At 35.3% G+C, this 16,681-nt stretch overlaps 1 protein-coding gene across 1 annotated transcript in view; it reads right to left on the minus strand.

The window, feature by feature from the left end:
• Nucleotides 1-860: 860 nt before the first annotated feature.
• The window catches only part of Smurf (SMAD specific E3 ubiquitin protein ligase), a 264,916-nt gene continuing 249,095 nt past the window's right edge, over nucleotides 861-16,681 (minus strand). Inside the window, exons 17-18 of the mRNA XM_090386893.1 lie at nucleotides 12,047-12,131; nucleotides 861-1,062 (exon numbers count right to left, since the gene is read on the minus strand). Coding sequence (XP_090243019.1) covers nucleotides 963-1,062; nucleotides 12,047-12,131 — 185 coding nt within the window. The 3' untranslated portion in view covers nucleotides 861-962. The remainder of the gene's footprint in view (nucleotides 1,063-12,046; nucleotides 12,132-16,681) is intronic.

The raw sequence follows: 16,681 nt of genomic DNA on the forward strand, positions 1-16,681 counted from the left end.
AGATCTATTAAATTTATTGTTACTACACTAGCAACAAATAGATGAACTCATGCATATTTAAGTTTCATCTTAGCTATCAATATAATACAATAAAATATTTAGGCTTAATTCATATAATTTCGCTATGAATTATAACTGTGAACTACAGACATCATTAATATTATAATCCTAAACAATAAATTTTAAACAGACAAATGGTTTGCCATTTGTAATATAAAACGCATTCAATTTCAGGCTTTTCACGTTTGGTTTTATGAGTCTTGGTGTGTACACTTATTGGTTAAACCATCAAGTTGCATAGACATTATAATAGTTCAGTTATAATTCTAAAATACTTTCTTCATATGAACACCTAAAAAGTAAGGGCAAGGCTTTTTAAAGTGTCCACCAGTCCAATGGAACTTCCAACTGCATGGATCTTAATTTCAAGCTGCACATGTATCTATACAGCAAATGGAATCCATCCACACTACAGGTGCCATCTTATATACCATCATAACATAAATGCTTCTGTACATAGTGGTAAGAGAGAAAGCACAAGGTGAGGACTGCAGTTGGAGTTCTCTTGAGTAACAAAATAAGTGAAAAGGAAACCATGCTGGGATAAGCTATTCACTGGACAAAAACTCCTTTGTTCATATTTAGAAAAATAGGTTGACTGCCTACTATCAGTACCTATATCTTTGTTCTAATACCAACTTTGTTTTTTATCCTTTGTTTATTTTGCAAAGGCAGCCAAAAGGATTCTTCTTATAATATTATACAACAGCACAATGCAGCAACACTGTCGTTCTTCCAGATTACAAAAAAATCACAATATTCTATTTGGTAACCTTTGTTAATTCATTTTACCAGTGAAAGTTGCGATGTATTGTACTCTCCAGTTAGGCTACAATAAAGGCAACAAATCAAGTTAAGGCGTCGTCTGGAAGATTCTGTCAAATGACAGTAAATATTTCAAGTTACTCGACTGCAAAGCCACAAGTCTCCTCTATGGCCTGAGTGAGCTTCTCATACAGTTTATCATAGGATTCATATGGAGGGATGTCAATACGGTTGAAACTATAAAGAAAAATGAAGGGTGATTACTGTGTTTACTGAGCAGTGATAACGAAATAAATACTTGTATTTAGTAAACTACAAAAAATTAATTATAAAATAAGACAAAAGCATAAATCTCTTAAACACAGATATGCTATCAATGTTTCACTTTTCTAAATAGCGCTATGCCAGGATTCTCAAACTGCAGGTCACAAACTCAATTTTTTAAATTTCTTCAGGTTTTAAATAAGATTTTTTTTTTTTTATTTCCAATGCAACAGTTTTATTTTATAAAGTTGTATAGTTCTACTTATGTTTTATTTGATACATAAGAGTAAAATTTAATTAAAGTAACTGGTACGTTTATTTCTAGCACAACTCTAACTCAAATGAAATTAGTTTTATTTATGGGGAAGGGTTGCACAAATTATTTATCATTTTGTGTGTGGGAGGTGATGATCACAGCATTTGCAAAGTTTGAGAACCCCTGCTATAATAATGGCATATTGTATCTCTAGTAATAACACAGAAACACTGGTCCTCTCTGCACACAAAACTACAGATTTTTCAAATTGGCCTTTTTAATTTAGGTCATGGATGTAGCTATTGGGAATGTCCTGACAGATTTTGGGTACTGATGCTGCATTGCACTTAAGTTTTTAAATAGTGCCATCATACAATGTTTGAATGGCAAGCATCAGTAATGTAGTCATCGCATCAATGTAAGCTTACCATTTATTTTTTCAATGTAATCAAAATCTACATATATAGTATGCTATATGTTTCTATTGTGAGAATCCTTCATGAAGCTGTCCATTATTACTAGTTAGTACCCAATCACCCTAATCATCATTCCCCTCCAAGGAATGATGATGATTAGATCCGTAATTATGCTTATGCCTACAGAAGCTGTCCAAGTAAGTATGCCACAATGATTTAATATTTGAGTAATTTAATAATGATCCAGTCTTGAATCACAGCATTGTCCATCCATCCTGATTCTTGTACCTGGATGATCACACCTTTTACATTAATGTTTAATGGTATCTTTCATTTTAGGATGACAGTGACAATTTTCTGGCATCTGCTGTGATACACAACATTATAATGCACAGTTGTTTCAATTGCCACCAGTTCTTGCAATAAAACCATTCTCACCTATGGTATTTTCTGCTTTATTGAGGGACATTTCAAAATATGTGGGCATTTGATTGGTAGCATCAATTTGGGAAGGAATGTATGAATGCTGCTGCTGCAAATTTATAAAATACAGCACTCTTGATTTACTGGGATCGGATTAACCGGGAGACTTCGACTCCAAATAAAAAAAAACCTCAACCAGAAATCATAAAATTCAAGTAATAACTAGAATAGGTATAAACAGGTGTTTTGAAAATTGTAAATAAGCGACAAGAAGCACCGTTATAAGTCGTCATTGGGAGATTAGTGTGCCTATTATCTTGCAACCCTGCTGTCTTCACACTTGCTGCTCAAAAAAAAAAAAAAACCCCAAATGTTTAGTTTGTTTTAGTGCGTTGCATCGATTGTTGTGTTCCGTCGCATTGCAAAGGACAAATTTTATTTCGTTATTTATGACAGGAATGTCGGAATTTAATTTATAGTAACTTTTTTTTTTTTTTTTTTTTTTTGTTTAGAAATCGCAAAAATGATGGGCAAACGCAACAGTTGTGCTTTCAATTAATTAATTAAACAAAAACTTGAAATTATTCAAAAGTTTGAAAATGGTGCATCCGTTAAATCTCTAATGAACCATTATAATGTTGGTGACCAAACCATACATGACATTCATTGTATTGGACACGCGAGTAGTGCACGGCAAGTTTTTTATCTATCGCCATACTTTTTACGTAGGTAGCTGAACATTTTTCAATATAGCGACTTACTGTATCATAGCTTCGGACTTACATTACATTATTTATATATTTTTTTTATATGACTGAAGATTTCAGTGAAGGGGACACACATTTCATCATAATAACATAAAACCCACCAAATTCCAGCTATCGGTATTATCGCAAATGCAATAAGATAGAGTTCACTTCCTGTTTATAATTGTTTGCAGTAACAGAAAAGCCCAATAACATGGAAAGTGCAAATTGTTTTTATTGTTTTATGGCAGTTACCTCCATAAATGTGTTTTGGTAAAATGTGAGCTTGTGTGGAGTGATAATAGAGAGTTTTCGCCTTAACCCTGTGAAGTTCTTTACAAAAAATTTCATTTTGACCATTATCATGGTGCCGACCAAGAGAATAAGTGACAGCAGTACTAGTAAATCTATCAAGAAAAGGAAAGCGATCAAGTAGGATCAGAAAAATTAAAATAATAAGGATGTATGAAAATGGCCAAACATTAACAAGTATCACATGGAATTCAGATTTGTCAGTGGCAATGGTGAACACAATAAAGGAGAACGACAGAATACGAGAAGCGGTGAAGCGATCGGCACCAATGAAGTCAACTATAATAACTAGAGCTACGAAATACAAATCAGTTTTTACAGTACAATATAACATGCATTTTTTCTTCCTTTTATGTTTTCTTTTCTTATGTGCCACTCTGGCTACTTCAACCGCTGTCCCCCAGATAAAGTGTTTAATTGAACTAATTAAAATATATATAACTATTTTTCTTCATTCTTCCGAGGATATGTGGTTTTTGTAATTTTGGCATATCAGGGATATAGTAGCAATATTTTATTAGTCATTCCCAAGTTACGTAAAACTCGACTTACATAAGAAGCCCTGGAACATATCTCTTACGGATGTCGGTGACTTACTGTATTTTTGCATTAACCGGGAAATTGATTATCGGGGAATTTTTTTTACCATCTATCCCGGAAAATTGAGATTCTACTGTACCTTTAAAATACAACAGCTTCTTTTCAAGGATATTCAGAAGTCACTGAGGGACTCTCGTTTTTCATCTAATATGCAAATTGTTCCTTGGAAAAAAAAAAAAAAATCATCTTGGCATGTCTTGAATCCTTGGATTCCACGTTCTTTACCAATGCTATAGCCTTTTTTTGGTTGACACTGCATACCCAAACTGCTGCTTCCCACCTATGTATTTACAAGCCTTTCTTTCTATTTCAGGATATTTTGCTTTCTACCCATGAAAAGTACTCCTCTCACCCCAGCTTTGTATTATTAATGCTTTCGTCTTTCTCCAGTCTCTTATACAATTTTTTCGGTTTCTTCAATTATTTCAGTTTCTCATCAACTGTGAAAGATCCTAAACTGCATGACTTATTTTAGTGCTCACATTTAGCAAAATCTGTACACAATGTCTTAGATTACATTCAGTAGTAAATGACAGTAAACTTGGAAAGAATTTTGAGCTGAAAAGTGGCTAAGCATTTTCTGTCATGGGTAAGGAAAAATGAAATGTGAATGTGTCCCATTATCCATTACTTTTCATTTATACTAAATAATATAATGTTGTAAGTAATATCAGTGTTCTGTTTATGTTCTATCAAAATTCATAAGATCCTAATATTTGAATGACTTGTACACATTTCTAGGAAACAAAAATGTTAATTTTTGGAAAGAGAGAAATGAACTTGTTTAAGTAGTGCATCATTTCAAGTTGCATTTTAATAAATGAGTAATAAACAAAATCCTTCTTTCAGGCTATGGCAGACAAGAGAATAAAAACAATGAAGTTAATTTATTTCCTTAGTGTTAAGAGAAATTAAGCTTTGGATTAAAGTTATGAATAAGCCACACTCAAACTTTTGGTGTGTGTGTGTATGGAGGAGGGGGTAAATCTGAGAAAATATGGTAACATGTTGCAGTCAGTACAAATAGTTTGTATGTCAATACCAACATGTTGTTGTTTTGGTTTTTAGGAGCATTAGCAACTAAGGCCATATTGCTCTGGGGTTGTGCGGTGGTCATTCTCTAACCTTTCCGCATCCTTCGTATTTGGTGGTCACGGGCTCGAACCCCGGTCTAATCAAGAAGCATGTGCTACACACTGCTGCTCCTGCCCACCTGGCTACGGAGGTGCCAATACCAACATGTGGCCACTGGACAAAGCATTAGCAGTATGGACAATATATCAATGGTGTTACCTGTTACTTTGTCTCCATTTGTCCTTTACGCTACAAATTTCTTCATGATGATATTATTTCTCAAGTATTTAAAATCCCAGAATCATTTTGAATAAGCAGTTTTATTCAAAAGGACTGACTTCCAAATCCATATAAAGAAATGGCTCATATATTTTATCACTAATTTTGTTACCATGCACAACTTAATTTAGATGATCTTAGTCTGCAGCATATTAAAAAATGTTTTTGTTTATACTACAGCATGGTGTCAGAGGAGTTTACAATAAATCGTGAATACAATCATCAATTGTATTTAGCAGTCACGGTCTTGAACTACAGTCCACTCAATGAGCATGTGCTATTGCACTCTGCTATGGCATTAATTCGTTACACCTCTTTAAATCAAGCTGTGCTATTGGGTATATCTAGTTATGCTTTTACGAACTTTAGCATCCTAACCTACTCACTTCAAATTAAAGTAAAACAGAACCTCAATGATCGTAAAGAGCTCTATTAACAGCAGCCTATAAAAAAAAAGGCAGGATTACATTACTGGCTAAAGATACTAATACATAAAATACCAATAGCACATTTGAAAATCTGTTAAGGAGTCTATAAAAAAACCTCTAAAAGAAAATGATTTACTGCCTAAGGAAATTAAAATGTAGTTAAGTCAAAAGTAGTTAAGTTAGTTCAATCAATTTATAAATTGATTGAACTAACAAAACAAAATTACACTACTGAGCACCAATGATATATAAATGACTATTTTAAGAGAAACTTAACAGCATATTGAAAGAAAATTCTTTATTTTAAATAAAATGAGCATAACAAACAAATTAATAATGGGATGACTTCAAATAGGTTCTCAAGGAGCAAGACTATCTGTTTTTCTTTGGCTGGAAAATTGTTCTTAAGGCAATCTTGGATTTTAAAGCATGGCACTTTCAAGACAACCATGGATTTTAAAAATGTGAAACATGCTTGTGTGCTGAAATTCCAGTTGACAACATATACTCCAGGAACAATCTAATAAGAACAACTTTATAATCGTAATATCTTGAATGTGTGTTCTTTTATGCATAGTGTGTGCTAATGCTAGTGTCCAGTATAAAACTGGTCACATTAGCACTTTAACACATGACTGCACCTCTTAATCTGTTGTTGTATTTGGGGAAGGGGGAGATCATAAGAGGCATTTAAGAATAGCTGAACAAGAAAGGCATGCCTAGATGTCATTGTTTCTGGCAATCCTTCCCCCTAAAACATGGATTGGCTGTAGAATTCCATTCTACATAAATATCATTGATAATATTTATGTAGTATGTAATCGTTGAAAAAACTTCTTTACTTTTTCAGGTGATGGTTGGGTTCAAAACTTTATCATGTTGAAAATCTCTTGTGGTTATTGCACTTAACTTTCTAATTTGGATTAGAATAAAAAAAATGTAACCAAATTTCCTCACCAGTGCAAATTTGGACAATGGCGAACAGGATAAAAATCTATCTGGATTAGCAAGAATTTAAGTTTTCTTATGATGACTCCACTCTCTGATATTTGTCATGAATGGAAAGGTTTCTGGGAACCCATCTTGCACAAATATTTCTTGCAAAACTGGGTGATACTTCTGCAAACACTCCACAGTCATTCTTTCATGGATTTCTTTAGCATTTCTGCCTTCTTTGGTCAAAATTTTGATTACTGTACAATGCTCTATTTGCTGGATATTCATTCTTCTCCCACCTACCAACATAAATAAAATTTTGGAAATGGCATACAATTTTTTCACATTATTTTTTAAGATATTAAACTATCAAAAACCTATTTATAATTTATTAATGCATTTTATATAGCCTGGTCCCAGAACTTTTTGACTGCACATCATAAATGCTTAACTCAAAATGTGTGCATAGTTATAAGTTAATTGCACTTCAGACCCTGCTTCTTATGGAAGAACATAAAAATAAAAAATAATAGACTGTTTCACTGAAAAATGACTACCCAAAGGCACATTTACACTCTATAAATCGTTCTATAAATTCATTACTGTTGGTGGTCTTGCCTAATAGGGGAGAAAGGAGCCCCGAGACAACCTTTGCTAATTCATAATTCGGCAAGCCACAGCAGGAGACAATCGGTCTTAACAGTATACCATCTTTGTGAACTTTCGGTAGTCTGTAGAATTGTGGAATCTGACAGCCGGAAGCGATTACGTGTGGATTCTGTTATTTTCTTCTGTTTAAACCAACTGTTGACGAGGATGTTTATTTTCGACTTCCATCGTTCCAAGGCTTTGATGGGAGGAACGGTTAAGGGTTGGTAAACAGAAGTGTCCTGCAAGAGCAGCAGGGCTTTCGTCTCGTAATCTGTGCGATTCATTACGACTGTTTGACGTCCTCTATCTGCTGGTAGGATGACGATGGATGAGTCTTGTTTCAATGCTTTAAGGGCAGAAATTTGTTTGCGGTTGAGATTGGAAGCAGGGCGAGCATGACGCAAAACTGCTGTAGTTTTTAGGCGAATTGTATTTGCCACTTCTTCAGGGAAACTTGTTAAACATGCTTCTACGCCTAAAGCAATATCAGTGATTGGTGGGTTTCTTGGGAGAACAGCAAAATTTCATACCCAGAGTCAACAGATCTACTTTGTTTGCTTAAGTTCAATACAAATTGCGTGCAATTTGTGGAAGCGGTACTATGTCGATGATGAGATTCACGGGACTCACCAATTAAAAGAGCGAACTTACGTTTTTGAAGTGTAGAGTAGAGTAGCATTCAGATTCTCTGATGGCTTGGGAGCACAAGGTATGGATTATATCGGTGTAAACAGGATCAGGAACTAAACTTCTAAGTTCGACTAGAAGGGCTGCTTTACTCATTGAAGCATTTTGTAAGTCTCGATGAAGGCAGCTGATCCAAATGTTGAGGGTCTTGTAGCTGAAGTTTTGATGGGCACGTCGCATACATTTATTAGGAAATGGAGGTTTGTAGAGAAATCCTTTTGGGATGATGTTGTATGACTTGCACCTGTGGGCAAATCTGAGATGTTGTCTACCATGACTATAAAAATGAAGTTCTTTTGCAGTTTCACGACTATGTTGTATGTTTGTTGGCAAGAACAGTTTGAATATGATTAAAGAGGCCCGTGCGCTCTGGATTCATTATTACTATTGTGGATTATTGCGGACACGGAGTGAAATGGAGACAGAATAAATAATTTAATATTAATTAAACTTGTTATTGTTGACCCATACTGCGATATCGTGATTGTAGATAGGTCCCGCCACTACTGGCGATGCGACTGGTTGGAGTCGTTGAACATCACATGCTCTAATACCTCGGTCAACAGGAGCAGTGGATGTCGTGTCCACCCTATTATTGAAGCAACCATTTTGATGAATGACAAACGTTGGCAACGTTCACATGTGTCACAACCACAGGCTTCAACATCCAACAATTAACCATCACATCATGCAGTTCATATACATGACTGGCCGTACACGCCCTCATGTTCCACGCTCTTAACTGTCAGTTTGACTGATGAAGGTTAACAAACTAACTGAAAGCTTTTGTATGTATCTAATTTAATATATGTTTTCCAATTAATATTAAACTTGTTATTATTTATTCTGTCTCCATTTTGCTCTGTGTCTGCAACAATCCACAATAGTAATAATAAATCCAGCACACGCAGGCCTCTTTAATTATAAAACAATCTAGGTTACAGAAAAAAAAGTGATAAGATCTTAGGACTGCAGAAAAAACATTTAGAGAATGGATCAGCATAACTTTCTGCAAGCCTGTGCTAGCTCATACTTCTTTTGTACCTCCTCAGACCAAGCTCCCCACTACAGCTAACCATTTCCCATGTAGATATGGTTAAAGTTATGAGGAAACTAGGCCCAAATTCCCCCCATTCATAAGCCAGCTCTGCAGCACATACACCATAAGACATTCTGGCATGCATCTTCATCTAATAAATGAAAAGCTGCCAGAAATCTTGCAGCTTTTCAGTTATTAGAATCTGATAACTCTATTGTAACTATTATAACTGATATAATTACTTACTACATATACCTACTATAACTATTTGATAACCCTACTATGTATGAGCCCAGTACCCAAATACAAGAATCTCAGAGAACAAAGTGATTTCAGCCCAATCATTATCAGCTGTTGGTTTTTTCAAGATATTTGAAAAAGCAATTCAACCTGCATTAGCAGAACACTACATCAATCATGGGCCACCATACCTTTATACTGTCATTAAAGCAACATCCATGCACATAAACTGATGGACACTCTTGAGGAGCCAGAAGGCTAAAAATAACAGATCCCAACTAAATGTGGTGTTCATAAAAGCTGCATATTATAGAATTCATATTTCAGCCCTAAGTTACATGTTACAGAATCATTTCATCGTTAAAAGGAGCACTCCACAAATAATCCAGTCAATCCTGAGGACAAGACACCTAATCATAAAGCATCAAAACTATAACAGTATATGCAGTATTAACAGAAGTATACACAGAGTGGTGTTTTGTCTGCTCTCGTGTTTGTGGTAGCACTGGAACCGTTCTTGGCATCCCAACTTAATTTCTAGTACTATGCTGATGATTTAAAACTCTATATCACATTGTATGATGCAACACAGGTTTAATGTGTTATGCAACTGGCCAACTAAATAACCCAGCAACTCAAAAATTACTAACTTCAACTGGATTTGAAATAAACCAAACCAAACCAAACCAAACCTAGACTACTCATATGTCCTTCACCAGGAAGAGACTGCACAGCATCGAAGTAAACACTAATAGCTTAACTATTAGAAAAGTCACATCTTACACAGATTTAGGCCTGACATGAGATGAAAGTCTAACAATTAGTCAGTATCACATCAACACCAGGAGTTAAATAGCATGCAAGATGCAAAGCTAATTATATGTTCTTTGATGTCTATACCCAACACCACTTTATGCATCTACCATATAGTCATCTGCACCAAAACATACTTTAAAAAGTTTTTGCACCTTCAAAATTGACTCCTGAAATGGCTCAACAAGCTCACATGTAACTCTATGGACACGGAAGATAGTCGGCAGCATACTAATATTAGCCAGACTCATCACTGGAAGACTTGATGATCTACATAATGGAAGTCATTAAAAAAGCCCAAGACTGCTGCAGTATAGACTCAACAACTTCAATTGTTTTGTTTGTTTGTTTGTTATTTGGTTTTTAGGAGCATTAGCAACTAAGGCCATATTGCTCCGGGATATCCGATGGCCATTCCCTGACCTTTCCGCATCCTCCGTATTTGGTGGTGACGGGCTCGAACCCCGGTCTAATCAAGAAGCGTGTGCTACACACTGCTGCTCCTTCCCACCTGGCTACGGAGGCACAACTTCAATTGTTTGAAACATGCAAATAATTCCCGGGAAATATGGTAGATCTCATCAATAATCAAGGGCTTGACTTAGATAAAGACTGCCAAGAGTAGGCTAAGCAGAAACATACAGTTCTGCATGTATAATAAAGTAAAAAAAAAAAATAAAATAAAATAATAATAATAATTTGAAATCTGAGATCAGTAAAACAAGAAAAGACCTCTCTTTAATAAAAGAGAAACAACTATAATTTGAAATATGGGAATGAAAGAACTAACCCAAAAGGACAGAAAAGTAAATGAACTTTGGCATATCATTCCATTTATTAAGTACTTAGCTCTAACAAAAATAATATCTAGGTATATACTATATATAGTCAGATCACGTGCTGTTGCTAATCACATAAATACACCTGTCAATACAAATTCTATAACCAACTTCATGTTAAGCAGATATGTTGTATCATGTAGTCTAGGATGTGTGTTTCCCATCAACCTGTTTGTAGATAACAAATACCCTCCAGCCTAAGGCTGTCCAGGGAACAGTTAATAATAATAAGTAGCAGTAATCTTTTACTGCACAATACTCAATACTCACATATCTGGCTTACTAAGCAACAAAAGTTGAGACAGACTCGTTATAAAATGTTCATAAAAGTAACTCAAGAAAATGATAATGAATTTAAAAACATAAAGGAAACATTAACAAAATGGTTTTCAGTGGAAATCAATTAGCCATATATCACTGAGAGTCAGTATGTAGAATATAGAAAGACAAAGGACTACTTCCATAGAAAATACACAATTTTAAAGTTAAATGAAAAAGACCAGAGAAGAAAGCACAATTTTTTCAATCAATTTTGAAAAGTGTCAAATTAATATAAACAGTATTAGGAGCATAAGCAAAAAAAACCCCAATCCCTCTAATAATGTCTAGTTCTTTCTTAAATTTATTCAAACTCCCACAACACTAGATGTAGGTTTATTTCAACAATATTTCTAATGCATATTTCTTCTAGAAATATGCATTAAAAATCTGATCTGTAATACACCCAACTTAAATTATTACAGTATGCTCTAAAGCCAAAATAGACAATCATTTTATAATGTTCCTTGATTTTGTTATGTAGCACTGTCTTTAAAATAAAAAGCAATTAATCTCACTATTCACATGGGAAAATCCTGTTAGTGAGGTCTTTCTCCCTTCCAACTTCATATGGGAATGGGAGGAAGATTACACACTTTCTCCATATATCTTGAAGCAAATATTTTTTCATTGATATTTCTCAAATTTTAATTTGAAAAATCAAAGAAAACACTTCTTTAAAGGTATGCCGAGTTTCAGCTGCATGAATAAGTGACTGAAGAGCACAAAAATAGCTAAAAATCAATAAGGTCTAATCTTTGTGATTTTTGTAAATTTTGAATTAAAAAAATTAATGGTTAGCAAGAATGATAACAATGCTAAATATAAAATTTAGATTATAATGAAATTTTCCATTATTTCACAATTATTAAAAAAAAAGGGGAGAAAAAAATTATGTACCAAGTATGAGCCTTCGGGAGATTGTCTGTACTAGCATCGATCAAATGAATAGTAAAAAGACGAGGTCCAGCAGCTCCAGTAGAACCTAATGAAGAAAAGATAACTCATTAATATAAAGGTCCATTAAACAGGAATAGATTTTGTAGCACTATAATTTTTAGTGGTAAGATCAACAAATTTCATTCACTCTAAGCAACTTGTTTTTGTTTTTTTTTTTTTGTGTGTGTATGTGTATTTAGGTTTAGGGTAGGGGTAGCTGAACACAATATGTGATTAGTTAGTTTTAACAAATTAATCACAAAGATGTATTGTTACAAAGTCACCTAAAGGAGTGAGAAGGGCCTTTTAGAAACAAGACACAATACTCACATATCTGGCTTACTAAGCAACAAAAGTTGAGACAGACTCGTTATAAAATGTTCATAAAAGTAACTCAAGAAAATGATAATGAATTTAAAAACATAAAGGAAACATTAACAAAATGGTTTTCAGTGGAAATCAATTAGCCATATATCACTGAGAGTCAGTATGTAGAATATAGAAAGACAAAGGACTACTTCCATAGAAAATACACAATTTTAAAGTTAAATGAAAAAGACCAGAGAAGAAAGCACAATTTTTTCAATCAATTTTGAAAAGTGTCAAATTAATATAAACAGTATTAGGAGCATAAGCAAAAAAAACCCCAATCCCTCTAATAATGTCTAGTTCTTTCTTAAATTTATTCAAACTCCCACAACACTAGATGTAGGTTTATTTCAACAATCAACTACCAGCTTGCTGAAAGCAGAATTTCCACACACCTATCCTGTAACCAACTCTCAATTTAAATTTATGTCCCCCCACGTGTTGTCTAAGCAAGGATAAGGATGCCATCAGCATTTAGCTTGCTAAATCCATTCATAGCCTTAAACACCTCAATCAGATCCACTCATTTTATATAATGGGTTAATCACCTCGTTATCCCTGCTGACAGGGTTCCTGTGTATCACCAACACGATCACATGAGCTGTCCCAGAAGCCCGTCTACAGTGCTCTGAGAACCTCATGCTGGATTTTCATTATGTATTACCTTGAGTTTGATGCTACAAAAGTGGCATATTACACTGGAATTGCTGCTACCCAAATGTGGTACCTTGCTATTCTCTTGGTTGTTGCTATTTGATTTTATGGCAACTAAGGCCATGTTGCTCCGTGTATACTGTCTTAGAGGGGAACAGGCATTCTGTGTGTTATCAGATACGCAGTCTAAAACACTGATGGATCCAATATCTTTTTATCTCAGAAGATTTAGGAGAAGTCCGGTTGGCCTGCCTCCCTAAAATCCACTCATGCACACCTTCTCGATGGTAAGCCATGTGATGTCACTTAAATGGCAATGAATGTGTAGAGTGGTTCTCTTCAAGATGCCTGGTCAGCGTGAAGAGGAAAAGACCAAACCCTCCAGCACATGACAGCACAATGAAACAGATGGCCCTCAGTCCCCAGCGGCTTTCACTCCTCCTCTTACGGCAGCGAGAGGATCAGAGTGGAAGCAGAGGGTGCTACGAATCTCTGGGTACGACCAGGCTGCCATGCACGGAAACTGAACTTGGCCTGTTACAACGTAAGATCGCTCATCGGTGAAGACAGGATATTAGAGCTGGAAAAGGAATTAGAAAATGTGAATTGGAATATCATCGGTCTGGCAGAAACAACAAGAAGAAATGAATCACTTATAAGTTTATCAAGTGGAAATCTACTGTACACCAATGGAAACAGTGAAAGGAGCGAAGGTGGAGTTGGCTTTCTGGTCCATAAAGATATAAAAAACAACATTTTGGAATTCAAAAGTATATCACCAAGGGTGTCAAGACTACTACTCAGGATTTCTAAGAGGTACAAGCTAAAGGTTATAATGATTTATGCACCAACATCGAGCCATAATGATGAAGAGGTTGAAGAAATGTACACCGAAATTGAGAGTCTTCTAGATGAGCAGAAAACCCACTACACTATCATTATGGGGAACTTCAATGCTAAGGTTGGAAAGAGACAAAACAGCACAGAAAGGGGAACTATAGGAAATTTTGGAATTGGTGAAAGAAACGAAAGAGGTGAAGGATTTGTGGAATTTGCAGAATCTCGAGGATTGTCAGTAATGAACACTTTTTTCAAGAAAAGGGTGAACAGAAAGTGGACATGGAAGAGCCCAAATGGATTACCTAATGAAATCGGCTTCATCCTCACTAACAGAAGATATATTGTGAATGATTTTACCATCCTGAACAAGGTAAATGTTGGAAGTGATCACAGAATGGTAAGATGCACACTTGATATAGATGTAAGAAAAGTAAGGAAAAAACTGACTCAAGTAAATAATACGAAGGTCTTTGAGATAACAGAAGAGGAGAAAAGCAGTATGTACTGGAACTTAAGAACAAGTTTGAGCTTCTGCAGATGGCTCAGGACTAAGATATTGATGGGGAATATTACAACTTTCTGAAAGTGATAAAGCCCAAGAAACCTATAGGTAAAAAGAAATCCAAAGAAAAAAAAATTAGTCATGATGAACCGAAGACGGCAAATGAAGAGCAAAATAAAAACTGACAAGAAGAAAATTGAGTATATTGAGTTATGCAAAGCCATTAGAAAGAGATTCAGAGAGGACATAAGAAGATTTAACACAAGAAAAGTAGAACAAGCATTAAGGGAAAACAAAGGACTTAAATCAGCAGCTATGAGCAATAATACAGAAAGACAAATGATACTGAAACTGAAGAATAGCGGTGGTGTACTTATAAATAGCAGAAGACTACTATAGAGAATTATACGAGGAGCGAGGGAATGATGCCAGCAGTGGGGAAGATGGATTGCAAATTAGTAACACATAAGACACACCCGATATCCTTCGTGATGAGGTAGAACATGCACTGAAGAAAATGAAGAATCAGAACAAGCATTAAGGGAAAACAAAGGACTTAAATCAGCAGCTATGAGCAATAATACAGAAAGACAAATGATACTGAAACTGAAGAATAGCGGTGGTGTACTTATAAATAGCAGAAGACTACTATAGAGAATTATACAAGGAGCAGGGAATGATGCCAGCAGTGGGGAAGATGGATTGCAAATTAGTAACACATAAGACACACCCGATATCCTTCGTGATGAGGTAGAACATGGACTGAAGAAAATGAAGAATCAGAACCCCCCCCCCCCCAGGGAAAAATGAAGTCACTGTACAATTGTTAAAATTGGGAGGACGAGACATGGCACAAAAACTGGCAAGACTCTTCACAAAGTGCATTAGAAAAGGTGTGATGCCTAAGCAGTGGAATAATGCAACCATGGTTTTGCTGCATAAGAAAGGAGATAAATCAGAAATTGGAAATTATAGACCAATTAGCTTGTTATCCCACATCTACAAGTTGTTCACAAGGGTCATTACTAACAGATTATAAAGAATACTTGATGATAATCAACCAAAAGAGCAAGCTGGCTTTAGGACAGGATTCACAACTATGGATCACCTTCACGTAATATCACAGCCAATGGAGAAAGCAAATGAATATAAAACACCATTATGCCTGGCATTTGTGAATTATGAAAAGGCATTTGACTCCATACAGCATAAGGCAATATTTCGGGCAGTGGAAAGACAAGGCATAGATACCCCATATATTATGACTTTGAAGAAAATATATGAGAATGCTACCTCCTTTACTAGACTAGACTAGACAAAGACAGTAGCAAATTTAAAATTGAGAAAGGAGTTTGACTAGGAGACAATATCTCCGAAGTTGTTTACTGCTGCCCTTAAGAAAGGTTTCAGAAGATTAGACTGGTCGCAGAAAGGAGTCAATGTGAATGGAGAGTATCTAAACCATTTATGATTTGCAGATGACACTGTGGTCATAAGCCACGATCCCACAGAATTAGAGGAAAATCTTAATCAGTTATGCAGAGTTAGTAAGGATTTTGGACTAAAGATGAATATGGCTAAAACAAAAGTAATGATAAACAAGTATGCCACAGAAAGGGATATAATGATTGAAGGAGCAGTAATTGAAAAGGTGGAGGTCATATACTTATCTTGGGACAAGTCATCAGCTGTAATAATGATAAACGGCTGGAAGTCAAGAGAAAAATAAATTTTGAATGGATAACATTCAGGAAATATAGTCACATACTGAAGAGCAATATCATCCCAGTTTGTCTGAAATGTAAAATAATGAACCAATGTATACTACCCACCATGACTTATGGAAGTGAAACTTGGGCACTCACCAAAAGAATGGAAGAGAAGCTGAGAACTACACAGCGAAGAATGGAACGAATCATATTGGGAATCAGACTGTTAGATAAGAAGAGAAACACATGGATTAGGCAGCAAACTCAAGTGAAGGACATTCTTATCAAAACTAAAAAAGTCTTGGGCAGGACACATAGCTCGAAGACATGATGACAGATGGACTAAGAGAATAACAGAATGGTAACCAAAAGGAGCTAGAAGAAAACCTGGAAGACAACGATGGAGATGGACAGATGAAATTCATGAGTTTGTGGGTGGCCAATGCACAAAACAGAAGGAACTGGAAAGTTTCTTCTGTTTTGTGTGAAAAAGACACACAAAAATTTCTCCCCTCACTAACG

This window comes from Mastigoproctus giganteus, chromosome 12 (genome assembly GCF_048544385.1).
Source record: "Mastigoproctus giganteus isolate SK-2022 chromosome 12, ASM4854438v1, whole genome shotgun sequence".
Lineage (NCBI taxonomy): Eukaryota > Metazoa > Arthropoda > Arachnida > Uropygi > Thelyphonidae > Mastigoproctus > Mastigoproctus giganteus.